The sequence below is a fragment of the Mustela erminea genome, chromosome 7 (genome assembly GCF_009829155.1).
Source record: "Mustela erminea isolate mMusErm1 chromosome 7, mMusErm1.Pri, whole genome shotgun sequence".
NCBI classification, from domain to species: Eukaryota; Metazoa; Chordata; class Mammalia; order Carnivora; family Mustelidae; genus Mustela; species Mustela erminea.
Window position 1 is genome coordinate 77773301 of NC_045620.1, and position 15732 is coordinate 77789032.

Here is a 15732-nt window from a genome sequence, read left to right on the forward strand (position 1 = left end):
GCAAGATTATTAATGTACATTCGTTCTTTAATGGTTTGGATTGCAGTGTTCTTCATTGTTAGGTTGGGGGTGTTTTTCCTTGTTTCAGATTCATAAATAGGCAGTTTCAAGCACTGCTATCTTAAGATCTCTTTTTGACGTCTCCTTCTTATAGTTACAGATTTATGGTAATGGAAAGACTAGGAATAGATTTACAGAAGATCTCAGACCAGAATGGTACTTTTAAAAAGTCAACTGTCCTGCAGCTAGGTATCCGAATGGTAAGAATGAATGACTTATTTCACATGCCTCATTTTCAGATTATTTACTTGTTACAATATACAAATCGTTGCCCTTTGTGGAATTATCAGAGAATGAAGGATTATTGCCCTAGAAATGTCAGTTATTTAGAGTAGAGGCTATTTTGGTGAAATTGATAACAGTGGGCTCTGTAAGTGACAGAATGTGCTGTGTTTGGCACTACAAACTCAATTAGGCATTGGTTCTACAGTCTGATTTTTTTTTCCCCTCACAGCTTTGTTTAACATATCAGAACAAGCTTGCATTGCTATAAGAATAACCTCTCTTTTGTCGGTTATATTTATAACAATGCAAACTATGGCAAAATATATTATTTTCCATACTAAACATGTGATGGTATGGGCGTGCTATAAAGTTTTTATTATGAGTTTGGGATGGTGGCAGTAATTAGTATGGCAATGAATAATACATACTTTGCCAAATAAGAAGCAATGAAATCTTAATAGCACCCATGCACACATTTTGTTTATACCACATATTTGTCTTATCTTGTTTGTGTTTGGTTTGCCCAAGCTCCATTTTCTTTTTCCATTTTAAATAGAATGAAACTGCTTGCGCCAGGTCGGGATGTGGCAAATAGAACTCGTTAATTTTCCCGTTCATCCATTCATCCATTTAGGCAGCCAGCACATGTTTATTGAGCACTAGGCATAGGTAACATGCAAGGCTCCAGGGCTTCAAAGATGAAGCTAAGGTATTTTCTGTTACGGTCCAGAGGGAGAGTGCCTTTCTGTGTGTTCATGGACATGCTGTTTTGTTCTGGGGTCTCCAAAACTCGATTTATAACCATTGCTTGGGTGAGGAACTGCTGAGGGAACTTCATGGTTATTTTACTTTGCATCTCTGATTTTGTTGTGTTTCTCCTCTTTGCACAGTGTGATTTGGCCACCAGGCTGTCGGGGCGTAGGCACAGGCATTGTTGAATCTTGGTTTCCTTCTCTCAGAAGTTTAATTAAAACAGTTGATATTTGCAGATCATGTTATTCAGCTTTTAGTGACCAGTACATGTGATAAGTGGATAAATACCTAATTATGGACTATGTCAGTTTGTTATTGTTAATATGAAAAAATGTTATTCTATATTCAGAATGTTCAAAGTTGATCATGAGTTTGAAATAGTTGCCAATATATATGTATTTCTTTTCATAGTTGGATGTACTGGAATATATACATGAAAATGAATATGTTCACGGTGATATAAAAGCAGCAAATCTACTGTTAGGTTACAGAAATCCAGATCGGGTGAGTACAGTATTAAGCTTCTGTTTCCAGGAGGAATCCTCACAGTATTATACGGAGACATTCAAAAATCAAACTCCTAACATGAAGAGTTTACAAATGAGGAATAACATGTTGTGATTTATCTTACCTTGTTCATCTCATTTAATTCACTAAACTAAGAAGTAATTCGGATGGGGAAACTGAGACTCAGAGGGGTTTAAATAATTTGTTAATGGACATATAGTTAAGTAGCTGAAATTTGAACTTCTGAGCAACTATAAATAAAGAACCATCAAATCCAGTGGGAGATGGGATGGATTTGTGCAGAGAAAACAAATTAAAAGTCACAGTAGCTTCTCTTTCACTGTATAAACACATAGCTTTGAAGCAGAGCAGCATTCCAGTGGAACTTTTTCTGAGGATGGAAGTATTCAGTACGTTACTGTGCAGTATGGTAGCCATCAGCCATGTGTGGTTATTGAGCCATTGAGACGTTGGTTGTGTACCACCAAATGCTGAAAAAGATGTGGAGCAAGTGGAGCAACAGGATCTCTTATTCACTGCTGCTGGAAATGCAAAAGGGTATGGCCACTGCGAAGACAGTTTGGCGGTTTCTTTAAAAACTGAACATATTCATAACAGATGATCTGCAATTACACTGCCTGGTATTTACCCAAAGGAGTTGAAAACTTACATCCACACAAAAATCTACACACAGATGTTTATAGCAGCTTTATTCATCGATGCCAAAACTTGAATCAATGAAGATGTCCTTTAATAGGTGAATGGAGAAAAAAACTATGGTACATCCAAACAATGCGATATTACTCAATGTTAAAAAGAAATGAGCAGTCAGGACATGAAAAGACATGGAGGAAACTTAAATGCATATTACTAAGTGAAAATCTGTATAATTCCAACTCTACAACATTTTGGAAAAGGCAAAACTATGGAGACGCAAAGAAGATCAGTCAGTGATTGCCACTGGGTAGAGAGGAGGGAGAGATGAGTAGGCAGAGCACAGAGGTTTTTTAGGGAAGTGAGAGTGTTCTGTGTCATACTGCTCTGGTAGGTACATTGTTTTACACTTGCCAAAGTCCATAGAATGTTCAACACCAAAAGCGAACTGTAATGTAAACTAAATAGACTTCCGGTTATAAGGATGTGTTGCTGTGTCATGAATACAGGTTCATCCATTTCAACAGGCATAGTACTCTGGTGTGGGATGTCGATAGTGGGGGAGACTGTTGGAGGGGTGGGGGCAGCCATGTATGAGAACTCACTGTACTTTTCCACTCAGTTTTACCTAAATTGCTCTAAATTTACCAAAATTGAATCTAACACTGCTCTAAAAGAATCTTTTAAAATGTGACTAGTGTGACTGAGAAACCGAATTTTAAATTTAATTTAATTTTGGTTATTAATCAATTATTTTATTTTACCTTGCTTCGCTCCCACCAGCTTTATTGAGGTATGATTGACAAATAAAAATTGCATATATTTAGGCTGTACAACATGTACAAAATGATGATTTAACATAGAATACGTTGTGACACGATGACCACCATCAATTTAATTAACACATTCATCACTCATATAGTTACTTTTTTTTTGTTTTGTGGTGAGAACATGTAAGTTCTATTCTTAGCAAATTTGAGGTACACAGCATTATTAACTCTAGTCACCATGCTGTACATTCAACCCCTAGAACTTATTCATCTTCTAACTAAAAGTTTGTACCCTTTGGCCAACATCTCCACGTTTCTCCACCCCTCCCCACCTCCCCCAGTCCTGGCAACCACTTCTCTACTCTCTGGTGCTGTAAGTTTCACTTTTTTACATGCCACATGTAAGTGAGATAAAACAGTTTTTGTCTTTCTGTGTCTGGTTTAATGTCTTCCACGTTCATCCATGCTGTCATAAATGGCATATTTCTTTTTATGGCCAAATAATTATTGCACATATCTACCACATTTTCTGGCTTCATTCATCCACCAGTGACCATGAAGTTTATTTACGTATTTGGGCTGTTGTGAAAAATGCCCCAGTAATGTGGGAATGCACATACCTCTTTAAGATAATGATTTCTTTTCCTTTCAATGTACACCGAGAAGTTGGATTGCTGGATTGTATGATAGTGCTATTTTGAGGAACTTCCATATTGTTTTCTATTAAGACTATACCAATTTCCATTCCCACCAAGAGTTTAGAGGATTCCCTCTTCTTCACACCCTCACCAACACTGATTGTCTCTTGTGTTTTTTATAATAGCCATCCTAACAGGTATTGAGTGATATCTCATTGTGGTTTTCATTTTCATTTCCCTGATGATAATAAGTTTGAGTACTTTTTCTTACACCTTTTGGGCATGTGTATATCTTCTTTGGAATAGTGACTATGCAGGTTCTTTGTGTATTTTTAAATCAAGTTATTTTCTTGCTAGTTCTTATATATTTTGGATATTAACCCCTTATCAGATCTAGGGTTTGCAAATATTCTCTACAGTTTGGTAGCTTGCCTTTTTATTTTGTTGATGGTTTCCTCTGCTGGGAAGAATCTTTTTAGTTAAATGTAATTCTAATTTTTAGTTTTGTTGCCTGTGCTTTTGGTGTCAGTTGAAAATAATCATTGCCACAACCCATGTTTATGGAAGAATTAATGGTATTAAAATAGCCATACTATGCAAAGCAGTCCCTATCAAAATTCCAAAGACAAAATTCGTAGAAATAGAAAAAACAATTCTCAAATTTATATGGAATCACAAAAGACCCTGAATAGCCAAAGCAATTGAGAACAAAGTTGGAGACATCCCACTTCCTGATTTGAAACCATATGACAACACAATAGTAATCAAAACAGTATGCTATTGGCATAAAAACAGACACAGACCAGTAGAACAGAATAGAGAGCTCAGAAACAAAGCCATACATTTACTATCAACTAATCTTTGACAAGGCATCAGTAATATACAATGAGGAAAAAAATAGTCTGTTCAATAAATGATGGTGGGAAAACTGGACAGAGACATGCAAAAGAATAAGATGACTCAACCTTCACCCTACACAAATATTAAATCTCTAACCCATTGAAGATTTAAATATAAGACCTGAAACCATAATACCAGAAGAAAATGCTGGGGAAAAGCTTAATTTCAGTTAATTTAAATTTAAGTAATTCCAAATGGCTAGTGGCCACTCTATCAGATAGGAGAGAGTTAAAAAGTGAAAAAATTTGAGTCTATGAAAAGTATATAAATCATAGTTGAATATTTAACAACCCTAGATGAGGAAAGAAATTTCTGAGTAATGGTACAGAAGAAAAAAATTTAGAAAATATTGAGAAATTTCAAATTTTAAAATGTCTATATTAAAAAATTGAAAAAATGAAAGAAAAAGAAACTGGAAAGTATGCTTATGAAAAATATTTGGGGAGATATATATATATATATGTATGGGTATATATATATATGTATATATATATATATGTATATACACACACACACACACACACAAAATATAGCACAAAGCAAAAAATTAGTAAGAAAAAACACCAGGTAATTTTCTTAAAATAATGATTGAAAGGAATGAACAGACAGAGCACAGAAGAACACAGAACACATCCACTGTCAGAAGTGGATGAGAAAAGTTTACCATCACTGGAAAGAAGAGGGTTGCAGATAAAACAGTGAAGTACCATTTTAAAAGAACTTATCAAATTGGAAAAGCCGAAAATAATAATCTGATGATATTGGGGCTGAAGAGGGTGCAGGCTTTTGTAGAACACCAGGGGGAATGTAAATTAAATGGGAGTAGGAGAAGAAATTAAGTTAATGGAAGGGCAATTTGGCCATGTATATTAAAATCCTTTAAAAGTCTGCAAACTTTTTGCAGGTGAGGTTTATTGAAGTATAGTTTACAAACAGTGAAATTCACCCTTTGCACTGTACAGTTTGATGTGTTTTGACACGTGTGTCGTACAACCACCACTACAATCAAGATACAGGGTGTTCCTGTCATCCCCAAACTTTCTCTCCTTCCGCCCCTGCATTCAGTCCCCTTCTCTCATCACACTCCAAACCCCGGCCACTGGCAATGATCTCCGCCCCAGTAGTTTTTGCATTTTTAGAGAATGTCATGTGAATGGAATTATGGGATATATTCCCTCATGTCTGGCTTCTTTCACTTCCCATAATGTTTGTGAGATTAACCCATGCTGTAGTTCATTAGTAGTTTGTTTCTCTTTAAAGATAGAGTATTCCATTGGCACTACTACATTTCATCCGTTTACCTGTTGAAGATTTATGTTGTTTCTAGCTGGGGAGCAAATATTAGTAAAGTGGCCATAAGCATTCACGTAAGGGTTTTTGTGAAGATACATGTTTTAAGAACTGCTGGATACATAACTAGGAGTGGGTTTCTGGTATCATAAGGAAGTATAAGTTTAATTTAAAAGAAGCAGCCAAACAGGTTTTCAGAGCGATTGTACTATTGTTACCCATTTCTACCAGTGATGGGTAGTTCTCCACATCTTGCCACCACTTAGTTTCATTAGTTTTAAAATTTTACCCACTATAGTAGATATATTGTCATATCTAGTCTTAATTTGCAACAGCTACATAATAACTAATGATACTGAGCATCTTTCATGTGTTTATTTGCCACTTTTCTTTGATGAATCAAATGTGCCCATTTTTAAATCAGATTGCCTTATTTTAAGAGAGTTTTTTTTTTTTTAATTATTTATTTGACAGAGAGAGAAATCACAAGTAGGTGGAGAGTCAGGCAGAGAGAGAGAGAGAAGCAGGCTCCCGCTGAGCAAAGAGCCCGATGCGGGGCTCGATCCCAGGACACTGAGATCATGACCTGAGCCGAAGGCAGTGGCTTAATCCACTGAGCCACCCAGGCGCCCCTGAGAGTTTATGTTTTAAGGACAGGAACCTTCTGTCAGATCTTTGCAGATACTTTCTGCATCTGTACCTTACCTTTCTCTCATCAGTGTCTTTTCAGAAGGCAGATGTTTTTAATTATGAGGAGGCCCAATTTATGATTTTTTTCTTTCATCCTTTCTGCTACTTCTGTCCAAAGCCAGGATCATAAAATATTTTCTCAAGAGTTTTCTTCAGCAAGTTTTATAGAACTCTCGTGTTTAAATACCTGATCTGTTTCAGGTTTGTATTTGGTGCAAGGTTAGGGTCAAGGCTCTTTTTTGGGGTAAGGGGAAACATACACATGTGCAGTTGCTCCAACACTGTGTTGAAGTGAACATCTTTTTCCCAATGAATTGCTTTGGCTCCTTTGTCAAAATTATTGACCATCTAGGAATGGGTCTATTCCTGGATTCTCTATTACAGTATCAAACAGACAATATCACACCTTCATGGTCTTGAAGTTAGATAATAGGAGTCTTCCAACTTTGTTCTTTTTTTTTTTTTTCAAAATTATTTTGACTATTCTAGCTGCTTTGCAGTTGCCTATATAATATTTTAAATAAGTTTGTCAGTTTCTGCCCCAAAACATGCTAGGATTTTGACAGAGATTGTGTTGAACTATAGATTAATTTGAGGGAATTGAAATCTTAACAGTATGAGTCTTCTGACTAAATGCCAAACTAATTCACTGGAGAATGAATGATCTTTGTAGTACTCATTTTTATTTCTTTTGTTTTCACATTTAACTTCAAAATATTTTTAAAAAGATTTTTATTTATTTATTTGACAGAGCACAAGCAGGGGGAGCTACAGGCAAGGGGAGAGGGAGAAGCAGGCTCTCTACTAAGCAGGGGCTGGATCCCAGGACCCTAGGGTCATGACCTGAGCCAAAGACAGATGCTTTTTTTTGTTTGTTTTTAAGAGATTTTATTTGACAGAGAGGGAACAGAAGCAGGGGGAGTAGGAGAGGGAGAAGCAGGCTCTCCACTGAGCAGGGAGCCTGACACAGGGCTCGATCCCAGGACCCCGGGATCATGACCTGGGCTGAAGGCATATGCATAATGACTGAGCCACCCAGGTGCCTCCAAAATATATTTTTAAAGGTTTTATTTATTTATTTGACAGAGAGAGATCACAAGTAGGCAGAGAGGCAGGCAGGGTGGGGGTAGGGGGTAAGCGCTCCCTGCTGAGCAGAGAGCCCGATTCAGGGCTCTATCCCAGGACCCCGGGATCATGACCTGAGCTGAAGGCAGAGGCTTTAACCCACTGAGCCACCTAGGCACCCTCCAAAATATTTTTTAAATTTCCTATGTAATTTGTTTTTGACCTTAGGGTTATTTAGAAATATGTTGTTTAGTTTCCAGGTATTTGGAAGTTTTCAAATTCCTCTCTACTATTGATGTTAATTTAATTCTCTTGTGGTCAGAGAACTACTCTCTATGATTTCTGTACTTCTAAGATTATTGAGAGATACTTAATGCCTCAACATAGGAGCTAACTTACTGAATATTTCATGAGCCCTTGAAAAGAATACGTTGTCTGTCTTGGGGTGGAGTGTTTAATAAATGTCTGTTAGGTGCAGTTGGTTGCTTGTTGAAATTTCCTACGTCCTCACTGAAGAGAGTATGGAAACCCCCAATTATGATTATGGATTTATCTTTTCTTCCCATCAGTTTTTGTTTCATATGTATTGGAATTCTATTATTGGTATACATGTTTGGGATTTTTATGTCTTCTTTATGAACTGTCTCTTTTATCATTTTAAAATAAGAGGTTTTTTCCCTAAAATATTTCTTGTTCAGAAATCAACTTTGTCTGAAATTAGTATAGCCACACCCACTTTCTTTTGATTAGTGTTTGCATTATATATCGTCTCTATTCTTTCAATCTATTTTTGTCTATACATTTAAGTTAAATGTCTTGGAGACAGTATGTTCATTTTGAGGCTATTTTTAAGCTTTGCTAAGATAAGTCTGAAAGTAGCCTATTCTCTATGGATATTTTATTCCTACATCTATGCTGTAAAGCTTTGTGACTTCTGTGGAATTCCGTGTGAGGACTTAACTCTGGTTGGTCAGAACTCAACTCCCAGAAATCCTTGTGCAGATTTTTCTGGACGTTCCCCCACCTCACACACTACCCTGCTACCTTGTAGCTCCCTCTTCTTCTGAACTCTCTGGAATTTGGGGCTCTTTAGGAGCCTCCCTAAACTCAGTCACTGTCTCAGCGGGATTGCTGTACTCCAGTTAGGAGTTCCTACCTGTTCTTGAGTTGGGAACTGTCACCAGGCAGAAAGCTGGGGCATCTGTGGGACTCAACTAATCTTTTTTCCCCCATTTTCTCAAGGATCTCAGTCTTGTGCTGCCTAGTTAATATCCAAAAATATGTGTATCTTTCATTTTATCCAGTTTCCCAGGGGCAGTAGAAGTGTAAATCCAGTCATTGTATTCCCTTTTGCCCAAAGAAAAAAGGGCTAGTTTTTAATAATTTGTGTGTGTATGTGTGAATTATCCACTCCTGTCTTTTGCCCATTTTTATCTTTTATTTGTTTTTATTCCCTCAGTTTTAAAATGTTCTTTAAATAAGCGTTATATAATCCCTTTATCTATTACAGATTTTGCAAATATTTTCTTTCAATTTGCCTCTTGTCCTTTGATTATACTTGTGATGTTTCATTGCCACGTAGAAGGTGAAACTTCTATTTTTAATGTGGTCATATTTATCAATCTTTTATTTGCTGGATATTGAGTCATGGTTAATAACATTGTTCTACAGATAGATTCTGTATGAATTTAATTGTATAGTTTCATTTTTTACCTTTAAATCTCTTATTAATTTAGAGGGTTTTTTTTTTAAATTTCTTTTCAGCATAACAGTATTCATTGTTTTTGCACCATACCCAGTGCTCCATGCAATCCGTGCCCTCCTTAATACCCACTACCTGGCTCCCCCAACCTCCACCCCCCGCCCCTTCAGAACCCTCAGGTTGTTTTTCAGAGTCCATAGTCTCTCATGGTTCACCTCCCCTTCCAGTTTCCCTCAACTCCCTCTCCTCTCCATCTCCCCATGTCTTCCATGTTATTTTTATGCTCCACAAATAAGTGAAACCATATGATAATTGACTCTCTCTGCTTGACTTATTTCACTTTCATATGACAAGAGGTATGAACCCAATTTTATCATTTTCTGATTGATTTTCCAGTTTTCCCAACACTATTGGAAAAAAAAAGTTTGGTCCAGTGATACTAGATGTCACCTTTGTCATATACTAAACTTCCATATGTACTTGAGTTCATTTCTATACTTTCTACTGAATCCTTTTGGTCTAATTATGTTTCATAATTATACTAGCCCATTAATTGCTGAGGCTCTGTAATGTATTTTAATATCTGGTGATGTTTAGTGCCTTGTAACTTTTCTTTTTCAATATTATTGTAACTATTCACATTTTTCTATCTTCTTTTGTTTAGCTTCATTCACAAATACTTGTTGGCATTTTTATTGGAATTTTGTTAAATTTCTAAATTAACTTGGAAGACCTGGCATCTTCATGATGTAAAGTTGTTCTTCAACAACAAGGAATGTGTCTGTATTTCGTCAGTTTTACATTTATATCTTCTTGAGTATTTTCGCTCTTTCCTCACATTAACTTTTTCACGTTTCTTGCTATACTTATTCCTTCCTACATTTATTCTTTCTATTTTATTTTTATTTTTTTAAAGATTTTATTTATTTGAGAGAGAGAGAGAATGAGAGAGAGAAAGCATGAGAGGAGAGAGGTCAGCAGGAGAAGCAGACTACCTGCCGAGCAGGGAGCCTGATGTGGGACTCAATCTTGGGACTCCAGGATCATGACCTGAGCCAAAGGCAGTCACTTAACCAACTGAGCCACCCAGGTGCCAATTTTTTTTTTTTTTTTAAGATTTTATTTTTTATTTGACAAGGAAAGAGACAACAAGTAGGTGGAGAGGTCGGCAGAGAGAGAGGGCGAAGCAGATTCCCCACTGAGCAGAGAGTTCGACGTGGGGCTTGACCCAGGACCCTGAGACCATGACCTGAGCGTAACACAGAGGCTTAACCCACTGAGCCACCCAGGTAGCCTCCCACCTACACTTACTCTTGCTGCACTTATTGTCACTGCTGTTTTACTCTACTGTTTTATCTTCTAAGTGATTATTTGTGTATATGAACATTATTGATTTCTCTGCATTCACTTTATATCCTGTTAATTTACTGACTTTGAAATTGCTTTAATAATAATTCTCTAGGGTTCTCATAAGAAACATTTCATATGCAAGTAGATACAATTGTCTTTCTCTTTCAGTTCTTGTATCTCTGACTTGTTTTGTCTAATTATATTGCTGGTACACCCAGTACATAGGAAATAGTAGTGAAGGTAGTGATTATCCTTACCTCTTCCTGATCTTAGTGGAAATTCCTGAAGTTTACCCTATTAAAAGTGATGCTGGCTTTAGGACTAAGGTACGTGTACATGTGTGTATGTAAGTGTGTACATAGGTGTGTGTCCTTATAGTCATATTTGGGAAATATCAATTCCTATGTTCTTTTATTTTTAAAATTTTATTTTTTTGTGAGAGAGAGAGAGAGAGAAAGAGCACAAGCCAGGGGGAGGGATAGAGGAGAGGGAGAAGCAGACTCCCTGCTGATCACGGAACCTGACATAGGGCATAATCCCAGGACCCCAGGATCATGACTTGAGCCGAAGGCAGACACTTAACTCTCCTATGTTCTTGAATGGATTTTTTCTTTTTATGGAATGGAGATTGAATTTCATTAAAGATTTGTTTAGAATGTGTGGAAATAATCACATTTTTTCTCAGATCAATTAATATGGTGTGATATATTGCTGTGCTTTTAATAGTGAACTAACCTTACTTGTCAGGAGTAAATCCCACTTTGTTATAGTATATTATTTACTTAATATGGTGTTGAAGTATGTTCGCTAAGCTTTATGTAGTATTTCATATAGGTATTTATAAGTGAGGTTGGTCTGTAATTTCCTATTTCTGTACTATTTTTATCAGATTTAGGTATCAACATTCTGTTTCATAAAAAGAATTTGGAAGTTTTACTTCATTTCCTATGTTCCAGAACTATTTCTTTAAATTGATACCATTTGGTTTTTGAATATGAAACCATCTGGTTCTGCTATTTTTCTGTGAGGCAGTTCCTTGTAACTCAACTTTTTTCCATGGAAATGTTTAAGCTTTTTATCTCTATTTAGGTCAATTATATTAGTTAACCATTTTGTCTGGTTTTTCAAATTTATTTGTGTGGTGTTATGCGTTATAGCCACTTGTGACTTTTAAATTTCTTCTACTTCAGTGGCTGTTTTCTTCTAATTATTTTTTATTTTTGCTTCCTTTTTTCTGCCTTAGTAAAGGTGTTTATTTTTCAACACACCTGGATTCTGATTTATTAATGAGATATCTTTTCCCTTATCTATCTCATTAATTTTTTATTTTGCCTTAATTATGTCATTTCTTGTGCTTTTTTAATTTACCCATTTGTTCTTTCTTTTGGTACTCAGTTTCTGATCTATTTCATTTATTTTCATTAATTTTTTTTTTTTTTTTTTTTTTTTTTTTTTTTTTTTTTTACTTCCCTAGTGTTTAAGGCTGTGATTTTTCCTCTGGTCACAGCTTTATGTTGTACTCATAGATTTTAATATGTTGTGTTTTTTAATATCTTTATTTTTTTAGAAGGTTTTTATTTTTTTTTCACCAAAAAGTTGTTCAGTAGATTTTTAATTTTTATGTAGAAGGACCTTTTTAAAATTTTTCATTATTAAATTCTAGACCTGTGACAAGATGATCAGGATATTGTTTATGATAATTTTATACTTTGGAATGCACTGAAGCTTTTAGTGGTGACTGAGAATAACAGTTTTCGTCCATATTCCATGCCTGTTTGGGCCCCGCATTAGGCTCCATACTGGGTGTGGAGCCTACTTAAAAAAAAAAAAAAAAATATCTGTTATTAGTGTGGGTTTTTTGGCCTCAAGGGTCAGAATCAAGTTCTCCTGTAGTTTTTGTTTCACAAAGATCATTGCTCTGCTACTTGGTAAATATTCATTATTTGTATTTGCTGTACTTCATATGTGTTTTCTTTGATCTTACATTCTTTAAGGTTTCTTTTTTTAGGGGGGGGTACTATCTATGAAAGTTCATATTTTTGTTGTAGTGATTGCCTTGGTATCTGTGCTTTTTAAAGATTCTTTTTGCTCCTTTTGTCTGTATTTAATCTTTTACTGCTGTCTTTCATGGTAGTTGTTTACTTCTACCTACTACTAATTCACTGTTGCTTATTTTATCTTTCTCTAATGTTGTCACCTTAGTTTTTAGTCATTCTACTTTACCTTGTCAGGATGTGTATTATTTGTATATTCTTCATTTATCACCAGCCTTGTTTTGGTCTTAGATATAGTTAAATATATTAAATATTTACCTTTCTGTCCTTTTGCCAAAGTTACCCACTCATCTTTAGATTAGATGAAACTAATCTTGTAGATTGCTCAAGAAGTGCCCTTGCATGTTTAAAACTTTTTCAGTAGCCTAGATACTTGAAGGATAACTTGGATGGATGTGAAATATTTAGTTCACACTTTTTGTCCTTGAATTTCCTTTTTTTTTTTTTTAAGATTTTATTTATTTATTTGACAGACAGAGATCACAAGTAGGCAGAGAGGCAGGCAGAGAGAGAGGAAGGGAAGCAGACTCCCTTGCTGAGCAGAGAGCCCAATGTAGGGCTCGATCCCAGGACCCTGGGATCGTGACCTGAGCCAAAGGCAGAGGCTTTAACCCACTGAGCCACCCAGGCGCCCCTGTCCTTGAATTTCTTGAAAATGCTGATCTGTTGCCTTCTTTTGCATGTTGCTTTTAAGAAGTCTGCTGCTGATTTTATTCTCTTACCAATGTATGTTATTTTCCTTTTTGCCTTGTTGTCTTTGGGATTTTTTTTCTTTATTAATAATGTCTAATGGTTTTACCAGGATGTGTTTAGAGTAGATGATCATCCTGTATTGGTTTTCCCAGATATGTGGTGGGCCCTTTTCATATGCAGACTGGGCCTTTCATTTCCCAAAAGTTTTCTTGAATTATAGTTTTAAGTATTATTTCACTCTTCATATGTATTTTGAATTAAAATTATAGAGAAAGGAACTTGAACAATAAGGTGTCTTAATGAAGAGAAAAAAACAAGTGGAAAAAGAGATTCAAGAGTAGAGAGGAAAGAATTGTTGAATGATTTGGCAAGAGAAAAAGGCCAGAAAAGTTGACATTCATATAGCCTTTGTCAAAGCACTAGACTTGCAAGGACTGAGATAAAAATAGGAAATAGACTCTAAGAAGTGTTGGGTGGAAATAGCAGCCGTCTTAGTTAAGGTGGAATGAAAGGGTCCTGACAGGGATGATAGTCAAAGTAAAGTTCTGGATAGCCCTTTGGAGGCACACTTGATGTTCTGGGCCATTTCTGTGTGTGTGTGTGTGTGTGTGTGTGTGTGTGTGTGTGTGTTTAATTCTCCAAATACTATTCAGACTGGGATAACTATTTTTATCTATAGTCAGGTAACCTCATTGAGAGTTGAATTAGATTGTAGATTATTTTAGTCTTCTTTTTCCTTATGTCTTCATTGCATTTCGGCCATTTCTTGGTAACTCATCTCATACTCTCCAAATTTGGAATTTTGCAAACTTGCAAAGAGTATACCATTTACCTTCTTTCTTTCATCATGTTTATCATTTTTTTGTTGAAAAAATATCTGTGGAAAAGTCTCATTTAAAGAAAACCCATGATTTCTTTGTACTTCTTTACAACATCTCCATTTTAGTAAGATTTCTTTTAAAAATCTTTTTTAAACAGAAGACTAAAGAAAATGCTTCAATGGTAATATTGTATTCAGTAGAAGAAGAAGAAAGAAATTGAGTGTATTGATTTGGTTAAAAAAATCCTTTAAATCAGAAATTAAAATTATGTTAAGAAACATCTGCTTAGGGGAGCCTGAGTGGCTCTGCCTTCGGCTCAGGTCATGATCCCAGAGTCCTGGGATCAAGCCCCGCATCCGGCTCTCTGCTCAGCAGGGAGCCTGCTTCCTCCTCTCTCTCTGCCTGCCTCTCTGCCTGCTTATCATCTGTCTGTCAAATAAATAAATAAAATCTTAAAAAAAAAAAGAAAGAAATATCTGCTTACATCTTCAGAAAAAACAATGTAAATCAATCTTGTCTATTTTGAACGTTTATTGTGTACTAGACATTATAACTATATATTTTTTGTTGTTGTTGTTTTTTAAAGTATTTATTTATTTGAAACCAAGAGAGAGGGGTGCCTGGGTGGCTCACTGGGTTAAAGCCTCTGCCTTTGGCTCAGGTCATGATCCCAGGGTCCTGGGATCAAGTCCTGCATCAGGCTCTCTGCTGAGAGAGCCGTCTTTCTCTCTGCCTACCTCTCTGCCTACTTGTGATCTGTCTCTCTGTCAAATAAATAAAATCTTTAAAAAAAAAAAAAAAAAGAAACGAAACCGAGAGAGTGTGTGTGTGTGGACACAAGGGGTGGGGCAGAGGGAGGAGAAGAAGCAACTCCCTGATAAGCAGGAAGCCCAATGTGGCACTTGATCCCAGGACTCTGGGATCATGACCTGAGCCACAGGCACTTAACCAACTGAGCCACCCAGATGCCCTTGTGCTATATTCTTTAAGTAAAATAATGTTTCTAAATTTATGCTTCCCTGATAGATAAGTAGGTAACATCCTCTTAGACTACACAGGTTTTCTAACTTTTGTTTAGAAACCGCACTGATGTTGAAATATGATATGGTAATTGCACAGTTGATTACTGGAAAGTTAGGCTTGTTGGGTGTTGTTTCGGTATTTGGAAAACGAATGTGCCTTTCTGATTTCATTACTTATAATGCCATTACTAGAAATGCTATCCAGTGGTGGTTTTGCCTCTGAGTACCATACCCTTGGCTGTATCTCCCAGTGTCACTAGTGAAGAAAGGTGAGGCAGTTTAACTAAAATCAGGGTTTGTGCACCTTTTTAAATTTTCTTGTTTCAGAGGTGCATTTATTCTCACCTATAAAGGCCACTTTGTTGATCAAATGCATGTCATTTTTTAAAATTTTTAATTTAAATTCCAGTTAATTAACATACAGCGAGCGTAATACTGGTTTCCAGTGGACAATACGGTTTATTCAGTACTTCATACATCTCCTGGTACTCATCACAATAAGCACACTTGCTTTTTCAAATTTTTCTAACTATTTATT

At 36.1% G+C, this 15732-nt stretch overlaps 1 protein-coding gene across 5 annotated transcripts in view; it reads left to right on the plus strand.

Annotated features, from left to right (window-relative positions):
* VRK2 (VRK serine/threonine kinase 2) overlaps nt 1-15732 on the plus strand; it is a 119045-nt gene that overhangs the window by 50167 nt on the left and 53146 nt on the right. For all 5 annotated transcript variants that reach the window (XM_032352193.1, XM_032352190.1, XM_032352188.1 and 2 more), the window contains 2 exons: nt 155-260; nt 1450-1542. In XM_032352193.1, coding sequence (XP_032208084.1) covers nt 155-260; nt 1450-1542 — 199 coding nt within the window. The remainder of the gene's footprint in view (nt 1-154; nt 261-1449; nt 1543-15732) is intronic.